The sequence below is a fragment of the Sprattus sprattus genome (assembly GCF_963457725.1).
Source record: "Sprattus sprattus genome assembly, contig: scaffold_53, whole genome shotgun sequence".
In the NCBI taxonomy this organism is placed as follows: domain Eukaryota; kingdom Metazoa; phylum Chordata; class Actinopteri; order Clupeiformes; family Clupeidae; genus Sprattus; species Sprattus sprattus.
Genome location: NW_027666756.1, coordinates 88,369 through 107,828, shown reverse-complemented (window position 1 = coordinate 107,828; position 19,460 = coordinate 88,369). Strand labels below are relative to the sequence as shown.

General features: G+C 40.4%; 1 protein-coding gene across 1 annotated transcript; it reads left to right on the top strand.

Moving 5' to 3' along the window:
• Positions 1 to 170: 170 nt before the first annotated feature.
• LOC308382634 (transcription termination factor 1-like) lies at positions 171 to 18,829 on the top strand (the record flags this gene model as incomplete). The annotated part of the gene is given in 10 exon segments (XM_080861026.1): positions 171 to 189; positions 192 to 848; positions 4,490 to 4,675; positions 4,876 to 4,954; positions 5,162 to 5,286; positions 5,750 to 5,957; positions 6,239 to 6,325; positions 6,993 to 7,058; positions 7,490 to 7,575; positions 18,699 to 18,829. Coding segments are annotated over 10 exon segments (1,644 nt in total).
• Positions 18,830 to 19,460: the final 631 nt, after the last annotated feature.

Below are 19,460 nucleotides of genomic sequence, written 5' to 3'. Positions count from 1 at the left end.
TAGATTTCATCGAAATACTGATTTAATTAATTTAATGTATTTAATTTTCATATAAGATACGTATTCTCACAATGAAATACATTTTCAGATGATTTTTCCTCTATATTTTGAAGTAAAATACAGATCCGTTTTAAGTGGCACAAAGATTCAGTGAAGACACATGCATGTCCATGTTCCTTTATTCACGCTGTTAAAGGGGGAAAACCTACTTGAGGTGACCATGATGGAGGAAGAGCTGGTCTTCCATAAAAAGAAGAACAAGAGCAAGAAACAACTTTTAGAGGCGATGCCAGAGACAACCACTACGGAAGTCGACTCTCATAAGAAACATAAACACAAAAAGAAGAAAACAAAGAGTGAGAAAGATGACTGTAGACCCGTCGAGGGCCAGTGTGACACAAGAGAAGGGCAAAACAAAAAGAAAAGAAAGCACGATGCAGAGAACGTAAGTGTGTCAGAGGCTGCAGATGCTGCTGCTGCTCTGGAGAGAGAGGTGAAGAAAAAGAAGAAGGGGGGAATTGAAGAGCCAGACCGTCCTGGAGAGACGACAGAAGCAGAGGCGGCACTCACAGCAGTGCTAACCAACCGTGAACCAGTCCCCCAGAAACGAGTGAAGCGCAAGGCAAAGGTCAGAAAGACACACACACAGCCTGCTGCAGACACACACTCTCCCACAGACGCACAGCTTCACCCAGATTATGTGCCTGAAGCGCATGTGATGGAAAGGCACGATGCCATCCGGCAGGAGATCCTAGAGTTCCTGCCTCATTTCACGTTTCGCAACACCGACATGGTTCAGAGGGTCATCTGGTACGACCTGCCCCGCTTCAGGGTATACAAGAAGCAAGGTGAGTAAGCAAGCTTTATTTTAGCCATTGGGAGTATCCAAAGCCTGCTGTCCACTGTGAAACAGGGTGATTAAGTTTACATTTTGGGGCGAATGAGTTTATCTCCATTCAGGCCATAGGGAATATGTGAGGCCTGCAGCAGTGTTATGTATATGTTGCCCAGGATGTTTTCTCAGTTCATACAGGGTACCCGCGAGGTCTTAAAAACTTGAAAAAGACTTAAATTTAGTGTTCATAATTTAAGGCCTTGAAAAGGTATTATATTTTGTCAACAGGTCTTAAATTTCGTCAACAGGTCTTAAATTTAGTTCATCAAGTCCACATTTGTTTATTGTTCGTTGTGACAACGAATCTTAGTACACCCAAACGTCGCATCCAAAATACCAGGCAAACCTGTATATGGCTCTGAACTGGCTGAGATGCTGACACGATATAAAGGATAAAACTAGCTAACATTAGCTATTCACTAACTGCGCTAGCTAGCTAGACAGTTATCTAGGACACTGCCCTGTCAGGGACAGGGTAATGCTAGTTAATAAGCTTCTGATATCACAGGCAGCAGTTGAGCGGGGCTTTTGGGTGAAGAAAGAAATTGAAACGTCTAACATTAAAGAACACACTGTTGTACAGGGATGCAACAACAGTTTCGGCGACTCCCGTTGTTTTCACGGCAGTTTGGGTTACTTGATTATAATTTCATCAACACTAATTCTGGATTGACTCCAACAAACATGTAAATAAGAAGTCAGCAAATCAGCAGCGATTATTTCCCATTTCCTCGAAAGCTGTTGAAATTGAGATTTTAACTTTTTAAAATTAATATATGAGATTGAACAACATAAACACCTATACAGATAAAATAAATTAACATGGATACCAAAACCGATTGATAACGGAAGAAAGGCGTGCAGGACAGGACGTCAGATCACAGTGACACAGGCTGTTTTTTTCCCATTATATGTGAAAGCTGAGATATTCATAACACTTTATTCAGTCTTACTGGTGGTCCTTTTGTAATACCAACAGGGGCACTTCGTTGTTGCCTATGTACTGTTCTCACTACGTGTTTAGCATCACATCGCATAACTGTTTCTTGATAACAGCTGCTGCCATTTCCACGAGAGGAACATTTGAATGATGTCAAAGTAAAAGTCCAATACTAAACGGTGTTTGTTTCCATAACAACAATACAAGTAATATACATTTACTGACCTGAATAGGCTGTTCTGGCCTCTGCTTATTTTGCTACATTTTTGTAGTCCCGGTAATCTTTTATTTGGCATGTTGGTGAGGTTATTTAGAGGACCATTTCTCAATGGTTTTGTTATTTAATGAATGTTTGTTTATTTATAACTTATTTTTAACAAATAACTCAATTATAATTACAAAGAGGGAAATTAGCAACTCTATCACAACTTCCACTTGCTCCCGCAATTTACAGTGCCTTGCATAAGTATTCACCCCCTTGGATGTTTTACCCTTTTATGGCTTTTATAAATCAGTCATGGTCAATATAAGTTGGCTTTTTGGACAAAAAAAATCACAAAATAGCTCTCTTTAATGTCAAAGTGAAAATATATTTCTACAGTCATGTAAATTAAATACAAATATGTAATGAAAATAAGTGATTGCATAAGTATTCACCCCCTTTATATAGACTGACCTAATTCAACAGAGGTCCAGCCAATTGGTGCTAGAAGTCTCACAATTAGTGATATGGGGATCAGTGTTCAGTAAATGTGTCTCAAGTGATTGTAGTATAACGACACCTGTGTCTGGAAGGTCTATTCACTGGTCAGTATTCCTGGCTACTGTTACAACATGAAGACCACAGATCACCCTAAGAAACTCAGAGAAAAGGTTATTGAAAAGTACAGGTCAGGGGAAGGATACAAAAAAATGTCCAAGGCACTTAACATCCCCTGAAATTCTGTTCAATCCATCATCAAGAAATGGAAGGAATATGGCACATGTGTAAATCTGCCTAGATCAGGCCGTCCTTACAAACTGAGTGACCATGCAAGAAGGAAACTAGTAAGAGAGGCCACCAAGACACCTATGACTACTCTGAAGAAGTTTCAAGCTTCAGCAGCTGGTATGGGAGAGACCCTGCATACCACCACTGTTGCCTTGGTTCTTCACCAATCAAAGCTTCATTGAAGAGAGCCACTGTTGAAAAAATGCTCCACTTTGGTCTCATCAAACCACAGAACCTTCTTCCACTTGACCATGGAGACTTCCACATGCCTTTTGGCGAACTGTAGTCGATCCTTTTTTTCAACAGTGGCTCTCTTCCATAAAGCTTAGATTGGTGAAGAACCAAGGCAACAGTGGTGGTATGCAGAGTTTCTCCAATCTCAACTGCTGAAGCTTGAAACTTCTTCAGAGTAGTCATAGGTCTATTGGTGGCTTATCTTACTAGTCTCCTTCTTGAACGGCCCCTCAGTTTGTGAGGACGGCCTGATCTAGGCAGATTTACACATGTGCCACAATCCATCCATTTCTTGATGATGGATTGAACAGAATTCCAGGGGATGTTTAGTGCCTTGGACATTTTTTTGTATCCTTCTCCTGACTTATACTTTTCAACAACCTTTTCTCTGAGTTGCTTAGAGTGATCTTGGGTCTTAATGGTTTAACAATAGCCAGTAATACTGATTACTGAATACTGACCAGTGAATGGACCTTCCAGACACAGGTGTCGTTATACTACAATCACTTGAGACACATTCACTGCACACTGACCCCCATTACACAAATTGTGAGACTTCTAGCACCAATTGGCTGGACCTCTGTTGAATTAGGTCAGTCTATACAAAGGGGGTGATAAAGGGGGTGAATACTTATGCAAGCACTTATTTTCATTACATATTTGTATTTAATTTACATTACTGTGTAGAAATATATTTTCACTTTGACATTAAAGAGAGCTATTTTGTGATTTTTTTTTGTCCAAAAAGCCAACTTATATTGACCATGACTGATTTATAAAAGCCATAAAAGGGTAAAACATCCAAGGGGGTGAATACTTACGCAAGGTACTGTAATTGCAACAAACACCTAAAAAACACAGCAACTTTTATGGAAAAGCTCCCGCTATAATAAGTTGGCTGAACTCATCAAACTGGATGAACAGATTGCTGCCAAAAGCGCAGAGGTCCAAAGGCTGTAGGATCTGTTGTATTACAAGTGCACACAGGTTCACCCACAGACACGCATGCACACACACACACACACACACACGTACACAAACACACACTCACACGTCCACCCCTCACAGTTATTGTTTTAAATGGTTCTGTCTTATGATAAAAAAAAAAATATTTTATTCATATGCATATCAGGAAAGGTGCGATGTTGGTCTTAAATTTTATTTAAAGTGGTCTTGAAAAGGTCTTAAATTTGAGATGAAAAATCCTGGGGGTACCCTGTCATAGTTGCATGATTCTGGTATGGTATGTTATGACATCCTGAGTTAAACATGTCATACTGGGTTCATGTGTTGTCCATCATCATTTAGATTTTTTGGTAGACTGTGTTTGAGAAGTTGAAGGACCACTGACCACTTCATGGATAACTTCAGTCATGTGATCCAGGGTTTTTGGGTTTACTGCTTTCCCTCTGCCCCCACCATGCCACAGGGTTCCCTCTGCGAATGGGGCGGTTCACCTCAGCCGAGAACAAGCAGCTGAAACAGAACGTGAAGGACTTCCTGGACGTTTCCGGGATCGACAGCGAGATCAAGCTTTTCAGACCCCAACGCTTCCCAGATGAGATGGTTACCATCAAAAGGCTGAAGAGGAAGTTCCACTTCGTCAGGAGTATATGTGAGTATAGATATATGATGTCATGACATGTATGAGCATGAGACATGTGAGTGAGTGACACAGGCTGAGTTTGCTGGCATGCCGACATAAAAAAAAAAAAATTATGTGATTTGTCAAATTGTATCAAGTGACTGGAACATAGACGTGTACATCAGTGCAGCCTGCAGTGCAGCAGTGAATGGTGTCCTGTGCCTGAACAGGTGCTGGGATCCCTCGTTCCTGGAGTAATATACTCGAAAGAGCCAGGAGGTACTGCAACAGGGAGAGTTACAAGGGGAGGTAAACACAAGCTTCTTAACAACTGGTTCTCTTTATAAAGAAATGTGCCCAGACAGACATTTTACTGTGGCCCAAGGTAACTTAAAGTTCCACCACCAGGTGAGCAGCACAGTGGGGTTCAGTGCGTGTGTGTGTGTGTGTGTGTGTGTGTGTGTGTAGCATCATGTTAGGGGTATTTTCAGTGTTATGACTGTCCCTCATCTGCAGGTTTACAGAAGATGAAAACAAGGACTTGAAGAAACTGTATAGGCAGCATGGGCCAAACTGGACGACCATATCAGACAAGATGGGCCGCAGTTGTAGAGCCGTGAGGAATCGCTTTGTCATGATGTGTGAGTGATCATATGCACACCAGAACATGCATAGTGATAAAGGTTCAGTCCGCGAAATCTAATCCCATACACCTATTGTCAATTTCAGTTAATTGCTCTTCATGGTCCAATAGCTGTCCTTTCAGTGTTTGCTCTGAAAAGAAATGTGATGTTTGTACAGAGTAATTTGTGGCAAACTGAATTCCAGCCATAAATCATTTCCAGGCAATCAATCCATTACTTCAGGGTTAGGCTGAAAGGGAGGGGTGTAATGTGACTGGCGGTTAAGCTTAAATATTAATTTAATATTTTCCAGAATTGTATTTGTACCTTTAGGCTAATTGTGTGATTGGCAGCCAGCTAGATGGACAGTACATAAACTGAAAGACACAGGGTAGGTAGCCATTAAAACTAATGCAGACGAATGAGGTCTGTGAATACTGACCCAGTCTTGTTTTATGCTTTGACACCTTCTGTCCCTTAGCTGAGAATTATGGGGCATGGTCAGAGCCAGAGTTGAAGGTCCTCCTGACATGTTTACACCAGCAGCTGCTGAAGGAGGCTGAGCCTGGAGGAGAGGGGGGTGATGGGTCTGCGGTCATCCAGAAGATGGACTTGTATAACAAACTGCCCTGGATTCGTGTGGCCAAGCAGGTCAAGACTCGCAGCTGGACGCAGTGCAGGAAGAAGTGGTGAGTTCATGTGACAGTCACATCACATTGCACACAAAACATGTTCAGTTAAGGTACATTTTTCTCTGACCGGCTGAATAATCCATCAGAACATAGACAACACTAGCAGGGAAGAGTTTTCCTTCAACACAGAGACCATATGCAGATCCTGCTTCTGTTTGTCACAGCTTTGATGTGTGTGTGTGTGTGTGTGTCTGTGTCTGTGTGTTTGTCTGTATGTAGCCTTGCCTTTGTGAACTAAGAGAAACCGTGTTGATGCTCTCCCTGCCTGTCTTTTGTAGGTTTACTTACCTAAATGGTAAAATGAAGACCGGTGGAAAGATCAACGGGAGGAAGAACATAGAAGGGAAGATCCAGCTGATCAAAGCGTATGTTTCATACTGTTACTATGGTTACGTGTAGATCCAGCTGATCAAAGCGTATGTTTCATACTGTAACTATGGTTACGTGTAGATCCAGCTGATCAAAGCGTATGTTTCAGACTGTAACTCTGGTTACGTGTAGAACCAGCTGATCAAAGCGTATATTTCAGACTGTAACTATGGTTACGTGTAGATCCAGCTGATCAAAGCGTAGGTTTCAGACTGTTACTATGGTTACGTGTAGAACCAGCTGATCAAAGCGTATATTTCAGACTGTAACTCTGGTTACGTGTAGATCCAGCTGATCAAAGCGTATGTTTAATACTGTAACTATGGTTACGTGTAGATCAGCTGATCAAAGTGAATGTTTTAGACTGTTACTATGGTTACCTGTCTGCCATCTTGTCCTGGTCCTCTGCCTCTCCCTCCTTGCCTCTGTCTGGTAGGCAAAGACAGATAACCACTACCTCTCATCCAAATGGCAACTTCCTTAAGCCTCACTTCTCAAGCTTCACCTGTCTCTCTCTAACTTCACTCTGTTTTCCAAACAGCTGCTTTAAGTAATACTCAAGATTTGATTTTCTATTGAAATATCTCCGTCTGAACATTCAAGAAATCCCACTTGTGTGAGAATTTTAACCAAATTAACCCAGTTTCTGTGTGCCCCGACCAGGATCAATGACATGGCTGTGGAGGAATCTTCAGACATAGTCTGGGATGACCTCACTCATCTTTTTGGGTAAGGGGCTCATGTTAGCAAGTACATGGGAGACTGACAAGTACAACGCTTCTGTTCTTGAGTGCTGATTACTTTCCGTCCTGCTAAGGTCATAATCAATATGAGTTGGCCTATTGGTATTGGACCTACTGTTTCACCTGGCTGTTAGTCACAAGAATAGTGTATTAGTGTGATATTTGAGTGATTGTGTGTTAGTGTGATATTTGAGTGAGTTGTGTGTTAGTGTGATATTTGAGTGAGTTGTGTGTTAGTGTGATATTTGAGTGATTGTGTGTTAGTGTGATATTTGAGTGAGTTGTGTGTTAGTGTGATATTTGAGTGAATTGTGTGTAAGTATGATATTTGAGTGAGTTGTGTGTTAGTGTGATATTTTAGTGAGTTGTGTGTAAGTGTGATGTTGAGTGAAAGTTTCCTGTGATTTCTCTATGAAGCAACAGCCCACCTTACTACCTCCAAATGAAGTTCCACCAGCTTAAGGTGACCAATGTTCCACACTGGAACAGGAAGTCTTTCTGTGGTGAGTACTGCCCCCTGCTGGTTCATGTATCTCTCTCGGTCATGTTTAACCCTTCCAAAACGATGTGCGCCCGTGGGTCGTTTGGTGGTATTTCTATTAATAGAATGTAAAATCTCCGCGAGTTTTTGTCCTCCAAACATAAAACTAACACCCTGAGAGCTTGAATCTTCTAGTTTTCAAATATATCCAGTTTGAAACAAACAAATGAATGAGCACTTTGTAAGGAGAATACAGGTAAAGCCTTGCATATTTCTCTCTCAGAGTGTATAAGCAACCGGTGATTGCCCACCCATTAGCAGATTAGGGCTATTCATATGATAAGATCATGGTAAATCTCCGATCGCTATTGGGTAATGGCGTTGCAGTAAAACGTGAGAAAACGCCCCATTTTTCCGTATAAACAAGGCAGCATGTAAGGATGTTTACATTTGGACTGAAGAGATACGTGATGGCGAACTCCTTCTCTGCTGCCGAAGCCTTGCGCCAAATTCAAGAAGACCTAGTCAGCGAGGAGGAAACCACATCCTCGGATGAGAGCGATGACGATATGGAAGATGAACACATGCACTTTGAGCTTCGTCTTTACCCCGTTGAAGATATCCCTGTTGAGTAAGTTTTATTTGTTTATTTGTTCACCTAGCTCTTGTAATGAATGCTGTTGATTAACTTATAGGGAATTTTGTGGCCAATTCTTAGTATTATAAACTAATTCACAATAAGAAGATGGATTACAAATGCTGGTTTCAGTGCGGTTTAATTGCAGATCTTTAAGCCACAATTAGAGAAATACCACCGGCAGCAATTCTGCAGTGCTGCGTTCGCGGGCTCATATTTAAAAACATGAACGACACTCCCATCTTCCTCAGGAGTGGTTGAACTCCTCACCCAATAAAATGACCTCCTGTACTCTAACTCCAACCAATCAGAAGGCTTATAACCTAAGTCTAACGACCCTCCCCTTCTCACTCATCTTAAACCGTTTGCTGTGTGTGTGTGACTAAAAACCCCTTGAACTAATTCAATGATTTGCTATATTTCTTCTTACTTAATTGTTACAATCCATCATAATTCCCCCCTTTGTGTCTGACCAGACACACTAAACATAATCTTCATTACTCTATCAAATACACACTATCAATCCCCTATATGATGAAACAATTACCTATAAATCAAAACCCATTTTTAGCATTATTTTAAACAGTCCATTCACTCCCTCTAAACAAAATTTAACTAAAACCCCCTATACTATACCACAGTCTCATTAGGGCAGTCCTAAATGAGCACACAGTAATGTTTACAGTCTCAGGTGGGCAATATACGTTCACATAAAAACATACAATACAAAACAATAAACATCCAGTCATGTATGCAGTGTTGTGCCTTTGAAACAGTCCTTATGTGTATGAATGTCCTTTCTGGTATTCTTGACATCCTAGATGGCATTTCCTTGACCTCACAGGCAAGAGCGAAAACCCCTTTTTCTTCAATCTTCAAATTTATATCTTGGGGAAATTCTCTTGCTGCCTCGTCTTCGTACGACGACACCCCTTTTCGCGAGCTGTGAGTGACATCATGCATCTCTTATTCTCATTTCTGATACAGTTGTGTATAACATGAAAGTCCCATTCATGTCTTGCTGTCACTGCCGTCCAACCGGTAAGATGAATCTCAACGGCGATGATGATGATGGCCTGGTCCTTGCATCATGTCACTGGCTCCCTTGCGTTCCTTGTCCTCTCTCTGCTACTTTTCTGAAAACCAAACAGAAAAAAACTACACCAGTATCACGAAGTCTATAGAATATCCTTCATTAAACCAATACAAACAAAACTTAAAAACATATAGGAATAAACAATTCAGCTCCAGTTGTGAATGCAATATTATGCAGATGATCCGTCCTAATATGTATGTATGTTCTGCGCCGTTGTAGAATTGTTGTAGATGTCCCACAACAAGCATCTCCTTCAAGTTCCACTGATGAGGCCTTCCATCTGATTCCGCCAGAGAGCATTCTCTGAAGATGTCCCATCAGGCTCCTTCCCTCAAGGATGGGACCCATCCATCTTCTGCAGCATATCCATGACCTTGGCAACCTCTCAGCCAGGTCGAGTTGCATCCAAATGGTCCCCAATAGAGCATCAGCTCCTTTGAATCGTGGTCGTCCCACCGCCTAGTGATCCTACGCCCTGCAAAACAGTTGACACAGTACAACACAATTAATCCTTCTACCTCCCAGCCCTATTGGCTGGAGGCTCCACGGTTTTAAGAACCCTAACCCATAAACAGTCTCCCGACTGGACCAGTCCATATGCGTCCACCTGTGTATACATAATTTCAAAGATTAAAAACAATCTATACACATTATTTTCACATATTTCCTAGACATACTTCAAAAGTGTGTTGTACAATATCCAGAGCTTGCATTACTTTACTGCATATTTCCCATAAATGTATTATTGCTATACTATAATATTCCCAAACTGCTTGAATAAAACAAAGATTCCACAAACAAAGATTTCACATAAAACATATACTTACCTGCAAGTGTGCTGAACCATTCTTCAGTAACTCCCTTCGCACACTCACACCCCCATTCCTTCCTTGACATTCACACTTCCAGCTGCATTTCCTCTCCATTCACACTTCTGTTATATGCAGCTGACAAACATTCAGTTCATCCACTCACATGCTCCTTCAATTAACTCTCGTGTCCCAGCATGACTGCTCCGTGTAGACTGAAAAACTTCCCAGTAGTTTACCTAGTTACCTTACATATAAATATAAACCATTTCATCTTATCCATAATTATTCTCTACTCACCATAACTTCAGTTCCTCAAATAAACTACCATCAGTTTAGCTACAGTATCTCCCCCACAGCTCATGACACTTACCATCTCTTGGCTTCAGTTCTGTCATCAGACATACCTTTACCCATCATATAAATATATCCATCACTCTTCTGTAATGTCTATGTTAGTTATACCTTATCATATATAGTACACTACCTGTACACTTATACCTTTCAGTATAATACATCCAGGAAACAATGAAATTCAGCGGCCCAATCCAGGGCTTTCACCTTTATTTTACCGCTGAGCTCAGGTAATCAAATTCCTGAACCATAAAAAGAATAAAGAAGCATATCAGTGAGTATTACCTGTACTCACACCCCATAACATGCCCCAAGGTCGATCTTTACTCCTTTATTCATCAATATAGATGCTACAACCGTAGCATTATGCAAAATTTTACTTCCCATACATGAATGACCAAAAACCCATAAATCTAATTTTCTGTATCCTCCCCCCTTACACACTTAAAACTAAAAGTGTGTAAATAGACAAGGCAGATAACATGTATGAAGTTGCCATGTGGCCACAATAGCAACTCCATATTTTAACACGCCTGCTTTTTTAACCCTTTTGAAATATGTTTGGTCTATTCCCCTGACCTAATGTCATCACATACGTACCAATATCATTTACTACTAAGCTTGGCTTTAACTGAATTGTTGAGGACACTGTTTTAGCAAGACATCATGCACACATGGCCTTTCAAAGCATGAAGGCACACCCCCCTTAGTTACATTATAATTACAAAGGCTGACGTTGGTAGGCTCGAATACTAAAGTACCCCACTCACACCTGGATCAATAATCAAACCATTTCTTCCCTACTTCCCATCAACCAACGAAAACACAAACCATGTCTCTCCACTTTCTTGAGATTCTTTTCACCAATCCTGTAAGACACTTAAAATCACTGTTATTTTCACATACATATTTCCTCACAACAACCTTAAATATTTTCAATCCATCCCGCAACCTGGTTCCAGGTTCCACTGTGCTTGCGCACAGCTTCTCTCTCTGTCACTCCTCTCATCTGTATGTGAAAACTAAGCGAAACATTACATCTCCTATTCCTCTTTCTCTATATCTCTTTTAACTTTCCATTTACCTTCCCATTCTTACTTTACATTACCCTCTCATTCTTACTTTCTTCGTCTACCCATTGTCCACTTTCTTCTATCTTTAAATGCACATCTAATTTCCCTGTTCTTAATGTTATTTCAGGATTTATCTTATGTGTTACCCCCTTATTTATTACATCTTTTATTCCTAGTTCATATTCTAACATCAACTTCTTACACCATAGCATAATTCATATAATTCCTATCCTTGCTTATAATTAAACCCTTCTGTCTCATCAATCATTTCCACAGCATTCTTCTACAACCCCCGATGCCCTCGCATATTCTAATCTCCTTCACTCTCTCTCCTGCTGTTTGGCCTGCAACAAAGAGATTTCAACACAGATCATTATCAAACAGTTTTAAACCAGAACCCCTAACCTAACTAACTATATACCACAATATTTATATTGTAATTAGAATCACATTCTTGTATTCTAGCTGCAACTATCCAACTTCCAGCATTTATCCAATATAAAATCCATTTTTCAACCCAATATGCATTTCATCATTGAAATGTATTTCCCCAGTAAACCTAATTTCATATTCTTAAACTGTTAATAATCCCATGTGTGAAACTCAATACATACCACTAGCAAGGAGCAATCACCAACCCTTATAGTTCATTATCCAATATTCATATAGCCATACTTTATCCAACTATTCAATTATTTATTCCCACTAAGTCCTATTCATAATCCAATTCCAATCACTATACCTTAAGATAAACCCCTACTTTCATTCTACCAATCTACAATCCTCAATCAACACCCATGTAATTAACATTTTAATAACTAAAACCTATTCCTTCATAACCATCATATATACAGTATAGATTCCTGCAAAGTTCACTCATTGTATATTCCTCCCCCGACTCTCTCACTCAATCACTCTGACTTCTTGAGGCTCCCCCGTTAAGCGACCTGAATGTCTGATTTGCATTAAGGTGTTATCCTGTGACACTTTCACGTCACCTTTTCCTAATCCATTCAAAGGCAGCCACATGCTGGCAATGGCTCTCTTCATCATTTTACCAACATCGCTCTCCTTAAACCCAAGACCCACTTTAAGTGTAACGTGTGGTGTTATGTTTCCAACATCACGGGCTAAAGTGTACAACGATGGGTCCAATCTTACCAATGCTGCCACGCCTTCAGGTCCCACAACTATACACTTAACCTTTAGCCAAACCACTGTCCTTCCATATAACGCCTCTCTCCATTTCTCATTGTACTCATCATTCCCTCCTGTATCCATAACATCCTTTACCATAACAGCACAATGTATTTGAACACAAGGATTTCTGAGACTCCCATGCCACTTATAAATAACAGGTCCCCACTCATTCTTTTCTTCCCATTCTAAGCCAAACAAACCTATCCAATAAATCTATTTAACTTCAGATGAAATGGGTTCTTTCAAATCAATAACCTGGTGTTGTTTCTCTCTCCCATCAAACTGAATTAAACCTGAATTTAACAATGACCCTTAATACATGGAGCCAAAACCACCGGGTTTACCCACCTGTGGCTTAATGTCTCTCTGTTCTCCCACCTCCTGTCTGTTAACACAATGTCTAGAAATATGTCCCATTTGGCCACAAACCCAACACTTCCGGGGCTCATCTCTTTTTCTCTGTCCCATTCCAATGCCTGGCCTGCTGCTGCTGCCTGCTCCACCCCCTCTGTGTCTTACCTGACTATCTCCCCACTCTTTGGCCTGATTCTTAAGATGAGGCTGAGGTGGCCGTTCCCAATATGGCTGCCTATGTATTTGCGGTGATGGATCATGTACTATTTGTGAAAATGGTGTTGTCCGCTGTGCCTGGGCAAATATGCCTATTCGCAGTGCCTGTACTTGACCCTTTTTTATCCCTTCCTCCTCTTTCAACTGGTTCTGAACCCACTTCCTCTGTCTTTCACCAGCTTGTTTTTTCAACTCAGCATCAATCTTCCTCTGTGCATTAACAAAATGAGTAACAGTATCTCTAAATTCAGCCTTTGACATAATTGCAATCCGATCGTTTTTCTCCAGTTTTTCTCTCACCAACACTGGAAGTGCTTCAATAATGGCCTTCCTCATTAATTGCTGCATCCCCTTATCAATATGTACGTCTGTCTCCATTTGCACACGCCAGTACGCCTCAGCCCCTTCCAAAAATGCAGCGGGAGTTTCATCTGATCTTAACCTGTTAATAGACAAACTTGACAGAGACAACTTATTCGGGTACGCCACTCTCAGAGCTCTCCACACATTGTTTCTGTAATTATCGAATGATGCCTCATTCACCAGTGAGTCCCCCATAATGCTTCCTAGTCCCACTCTATCCAACACCTCGGTAGCCGTCTTTTTATTGAGAATCTGATTTAGTAACATCTTAATGTCTCCTATAGCTAAACGCTTCCCAATCATCTCCGCTTCAAACTTTCTTATCCACATCCCCGCTCCCTCTTGTAAAGTAGGAAGCCGTAATAGTAAACCGTCCAAATCTGTGTGCCCGAATGGCTGGTACTGAGAACCAGTTCCCTTTGTAATTAAAGGCATAATCAAATCCACTTTCCTGACTGGTGACTTCATACAATCTCTCTCCCTTTCTTCCTTCTCCTTCTCCATCACCAAATGTTCTAACTGTTTAACCTTGTGTTTGATCTTCCTCATTTCGGCCATTTGTTTCTCCAAATGCAATTCCATTCTAAGCATCTCCTGTGCCCCTGCTGTTAACTGACCATCATCCTCATCTCCCTCCACATCTTCTGATAACAGAGGAACTACCCCCACTTCTAAATTAACATTTTCACTCCTCTCAGACATGTGGCCTGGCAAACTGTCCTCTGTCTTGCTCACGCATTCCTCCAGATCAAACAATTCCCGGGTCATCCACTCTTCTCCAGCCCCCATATCACCTTCAGCTCTTTCAGTCCCTTCTGTAGATTGTGATAAATCTTGCCTGTGCTTAATTTCCTTTTCTTTAGCAACTGTCATAAACAATGTTAAAGTATATAACTCCTTCTGTCTTTTCATTTTCCTCTTTCTACTTTTATCCTTAATTTTGTAATCCAAGATTTTACCCTCCATCTGAGTTAAAAGCTTTATATCAAATGAACCCTGATTAGGCCATGAAATGTTGTGATTTTCAGTTCTCTTTGACCATTTTTTACAGTGATGCCTTACCAACTTTCCATCTAATGGATATAATTCAATTACTACCTCTAAAGGCGTATGTTTTACTTCCACTGAAGCCATCTCAAAATAAAACTATCAATTGAACTTTTAACAACTGCACGTGAGATCTGAGGAACCACCTTCCCCCCTTACAGAAACACAGACTCACAAAGAAATGCTTCCTTGGATTCAAAATCCCACCTTTCCTAAACAAAGGAGTATACAACACACCTCCACGTGGACAACAAAGAAATGCAAATACACCCCACTTCGCAATAATATATATTCTCCAACTACAAAGTTTATATAACTATGAACTTTCGTTTTTAAAGTACATATAGTTACCACGTCTCCTAATAATAATCCAACCACACTATTCACAGTATTCCAATCTAAATCAAGCCTTCAGCCAACATTACAAGTCGAGTCTCCGTTTTTAACCCCACGTGTGTACAAAATGCTTACCTCCTCACCAAACAATGAAAGCCAGCCTTAGTATTGTTATAATCCAACAACACAAATCTCCTTCGTGTCTACAAAGTGTCAATATGCGTCGCCGGTACTAATATCAATGTATTAGAATAATAAACACGTTAAACAGTACGTCGCTCGTGTTTTAATACCACAAATTCAAGCCTTCGTCCTGAATAATCACGAAATCAACCAATTCCTACCCATAAACAAGACGAATTAACCCGAACTGTGTTCTATGGTTTCAATAAGGATTACAACGGCAATTTACAAGCTCATTACAACTAGCCATCCACCCAGATTTTTACCTGGAATGAACTGAAATCTCGTTGCGTTCATATACTGTCAAAATATTCTAATAACAATTCAAAATGACTTGGCTCCTGAATCCCTTCAGTAAGTTTATCAAGTTAAATGCAAAATATGGCGATGTGATATTAATATAATTACCAGAAAGATTTTCACAGCGTTCGTCATCCACACGAGTAGGCTGCTAGATCTTAACTGCAAGCTAGGAATACAATTAACTATCATTCACACACATGCACACTATGGAGCAATCCCTAAATACTCCGTTTTAAGCACTGCTTTTTACAGAGATCTTTAATTATCTCATAACAGTGAAATATCCCTATCACACAAATCCCAAACAAACGTTCCTTTTTCAACCCTCGCAGTCACACACTCACACAACGCGTAGATAATAAAAAAAATCCTATCTCCCGTGAGATTTAGCCTTCCTGGCTTAGGACTTACTACCAGCCTCCGTGGCTGTAGGCCTATTACTTTCCCTTTTTACCGTCAAACAAAACAAACCCAAGAATAAAAAACTACAACCCCACTGAAACTTCCCATCTACAATCCAATCTGTGTTCGTTTTAGCAAAGACTAACAGAAGAGAGTTCAGTTCCGACTCAACTTACATCCATTAATAAGCAGAATTCACTTACTTTTTTATACGAGGCCTCTCGGACAAAGTTGAATCAAGGCTGAAACTCACAGTTTTCAATCTTTTTGCTATCACATCGGGCCGTCACCAATATTTTGTGGCCAATTCTTAGTATTATAAACTAATTCACAATAAGAAGATGGATTACAAATGCTGGTTTCAGTGCGGTTTAATTGCAGATCTTTAAGCCACAATTAGAGAAATACCACCGGCAGCAATTCTGCAGTGCTGCGTTCGCGGGCTCATATTTAAAAACATGAACGACACTCCCATCTTCCTCAGGAGTGGTTGAACTCCTCACCCAATAAAATGACCTCCTGTACTCTAACTCCAACCAATCAGAAGGCTTATAACCTAAGTCTAACGACCCTCCCCTTCTCACTCATCTTAAACCGTTTGCTGTGTGTGTGTGACTAAAAACCCCTTGAACTAATTCAATGATTTGCTATATTTCTTCTTACTTAATTGTTACAATCCATCAGGAGTAAAATGCTCCTCTGAGTTGAACGAAATATTTTAGTATGCTACTGTTTGCATAGTGAATAAATTACTTTATGCTTCTAAGACTATGTATGGATATAATTCTCAGAGTTGCGTTAATGATGTTAGGCTATATCAACGATTGTTGTTGACGTTTCGAGTTGGTTGTCTGTGCTGATAAGTAAAACATACTTGGTGACTATATTGCAGCCATTGATGTAAAAATGCAAACGTGTCTTACTGTTATAGTGAGTAAAATGCACGTCGGTATGCTATGAGTTGAATGGAATGTTTAGTATGCTACTATTTGCAGAGCGATTCAATCACTTTATGTCGCTAAGACTATTGTAGTAGAAAACATATTTAATTAACAGAGTTGGGTAAATGATAACAGGCTACACATATAAACGATTGTTGTCTGTTCTGAGATTAGTAAAACATAGAACTACATGGTGACTATATTGCAGCGGATGATATAAATTGCAATCGCTAAAAACGTGTCTTACTACTGTGGGTAGTCGTTAGTGTTATTATGACGCGTATGGTAGGTGTGAATCAAAACTAGGAGGTGTTTGTGATCGAAACTGTAGTTGTTAGAGCGCTAAAGTGATTATGTGTTACAATGCCCGAACATAAAATGAAAGAGCAACAGTTAATTTTATTTTACTTTATTACAGAAACTTGGAGAACATTGCACCTACACCGCCAAGGAAGAGAGCACGCTGTCAGCCTAACCCAGATCTGTTGTCATGGAAGTCAGAGGGTGACAATGATGCAACTCCATCAGCACTGAATGCAGCAGACAACCACACTCCTCTAGACCTCTTCAAGTTGTTCTTTTCAGAGGATGCTGTGGAAACCCTCTGCCAGAACACCAACAAGCAAGCTGCTAGGAGCATTGCCAGAGGTGTAAAGTACAAATGGGTGGATGTTGGAGTTGCTGAATTCTACAGATACATTGGACTGGTTTCTACATGTGCATGATCAAGCTGGATCACATTTCTGACTACTGGAGGAGAAACACCATCTTGTCCATCCCTTTTGTGGCAGATGTGATGGTAAGAGACCGGTACCAAACCATATCATGGAATGTGCACATGAGTGACCCAAGCGAGGACATGGTGAATGATGCCTACCTTTATGTTCCTACTTTTATGCACCTTATTTTATGTACCTACTATGCCTTTACTTTTATGCACCTTATTAAATTCACCTTCTTATGCACCAAACTTGTTTGCAATTTCTTGTATGTACTTTCAAAGCTGATGGTTGTGGGGGAGAGATAGCCACAATGACAGTCCAGGGCCATTGACAGGTGAGCCATACTGGGGAGGGGCACTCACAGGGCAGTTTACACCTCTTTCATCAATATGCATAGTGGTCTAGGTGGAAAAAAGTGCCACCTTGTAAAATTCTTATAATTAGTGTAGAAATCACACACACTTTCTGAATGCTAAACTCACCTATGTGGAGCAAACACATATGTTTACAAGGTTCAGAGTAAAAAAGAAAACTTCCAAAATATTCAGAATGTGTTTTTTGTAAAAAGTCTGAGCACCTCTAAAGCTAGAGTTAATTTGAGTGTCTTTAGATTTAATTTTAATACAAAACTTTTTTTACTACATTTCTTTTACTCTCATTTTATTATTGCTGAGTTGTTCTAGAATATAATCATAAATTCCACTTTTGCCTAATGGTTTTTAGTTAGGTGAAATATACAAAAATATCAGGTATGGCAGACTACCTAACAGAGTAAAAAAAAGCCCTCTGGGTTGGAAGTGTTAATACTGTAGTCTGTTTTCTGGTGGAGTTTGCAAAAGTGACCTCTGGTTTGAGAAAAGCACTACATCACGAAAACAACAATTTCACAATGTCTTCCCTTGTCCTCTGCTTCTCCATCTTCTCCTTTCTTCTGTTTTGCTTTTTTTCCTCTGCTGCATTGTCTCTCTGTCTGTCCCCTTCTCTAACCTCCCTCTGTCTATGATGGCATTGTCTCTCTGTCTGTCCCCTTCTCTAACCTCCCTCTGTCTCTGATGGCATTGTCTCTCTGTCTGTCCCCTTCTCTAACCTCCCTCTGTCTCTGATGGCAGACATCATTGATTTCCTGTACGAGAAGACCCTGCCACAGCTGGAGGAGGAGCTGAAGTATTGTAAGGATGATGAAGAGCCCACAGAGCAGCGACAGTCTTACAAGCTGTCAGAGATCTTCCCTGACCTCTGAACCACCCCAACACCACCCCTGCTCAACACCAGAGACACTCTTCCAAGCTGTCAGATCTTCCCTGACCTCTGAACCGCCCCAATACCACTCCCGCTCATCACCATAGAGACTCTTCCAAGCTGTCAGAGATCTTCCCTGACCTCTGAACCAGCCCAGAGTCATGTTGTCATGTTCCGGGTTATTCGTATCTTATTCTTCCGCACTGTTTTGTGCATTATAAGGATTGTGACTGAGATTGCTAACTCTGATTTCCCTGATATGCTTAAAGCAGATCTGTTATCCACGCAGATTTTCATTATCCAAGCAATTATATTAGCGGCAACTGTGTATAGATTTGTCATACAAATATAAAAATGGCCCCAGCAGATGGATAAAGAGAAGTTGTTTGAGAAGTTTGAAACGCCAGTGACTCTTTATATCTGAATTAACATTTATTTGCTCAGGCCTCTTTCCAAAGAAATTCATATGTTTTATTTTCAGGAATGTCAAATAATGAAGAAAATATCAGCTTCGTAATGTTTTACTGCAACTGATTATGTATTTTTATGCACTTTATAAATTCAATAGTAAATCAAGGAGTTTTTAACCCAGTGTCTGTTGACCATTTTGTTTTATGTGGATTTTCTTCTGG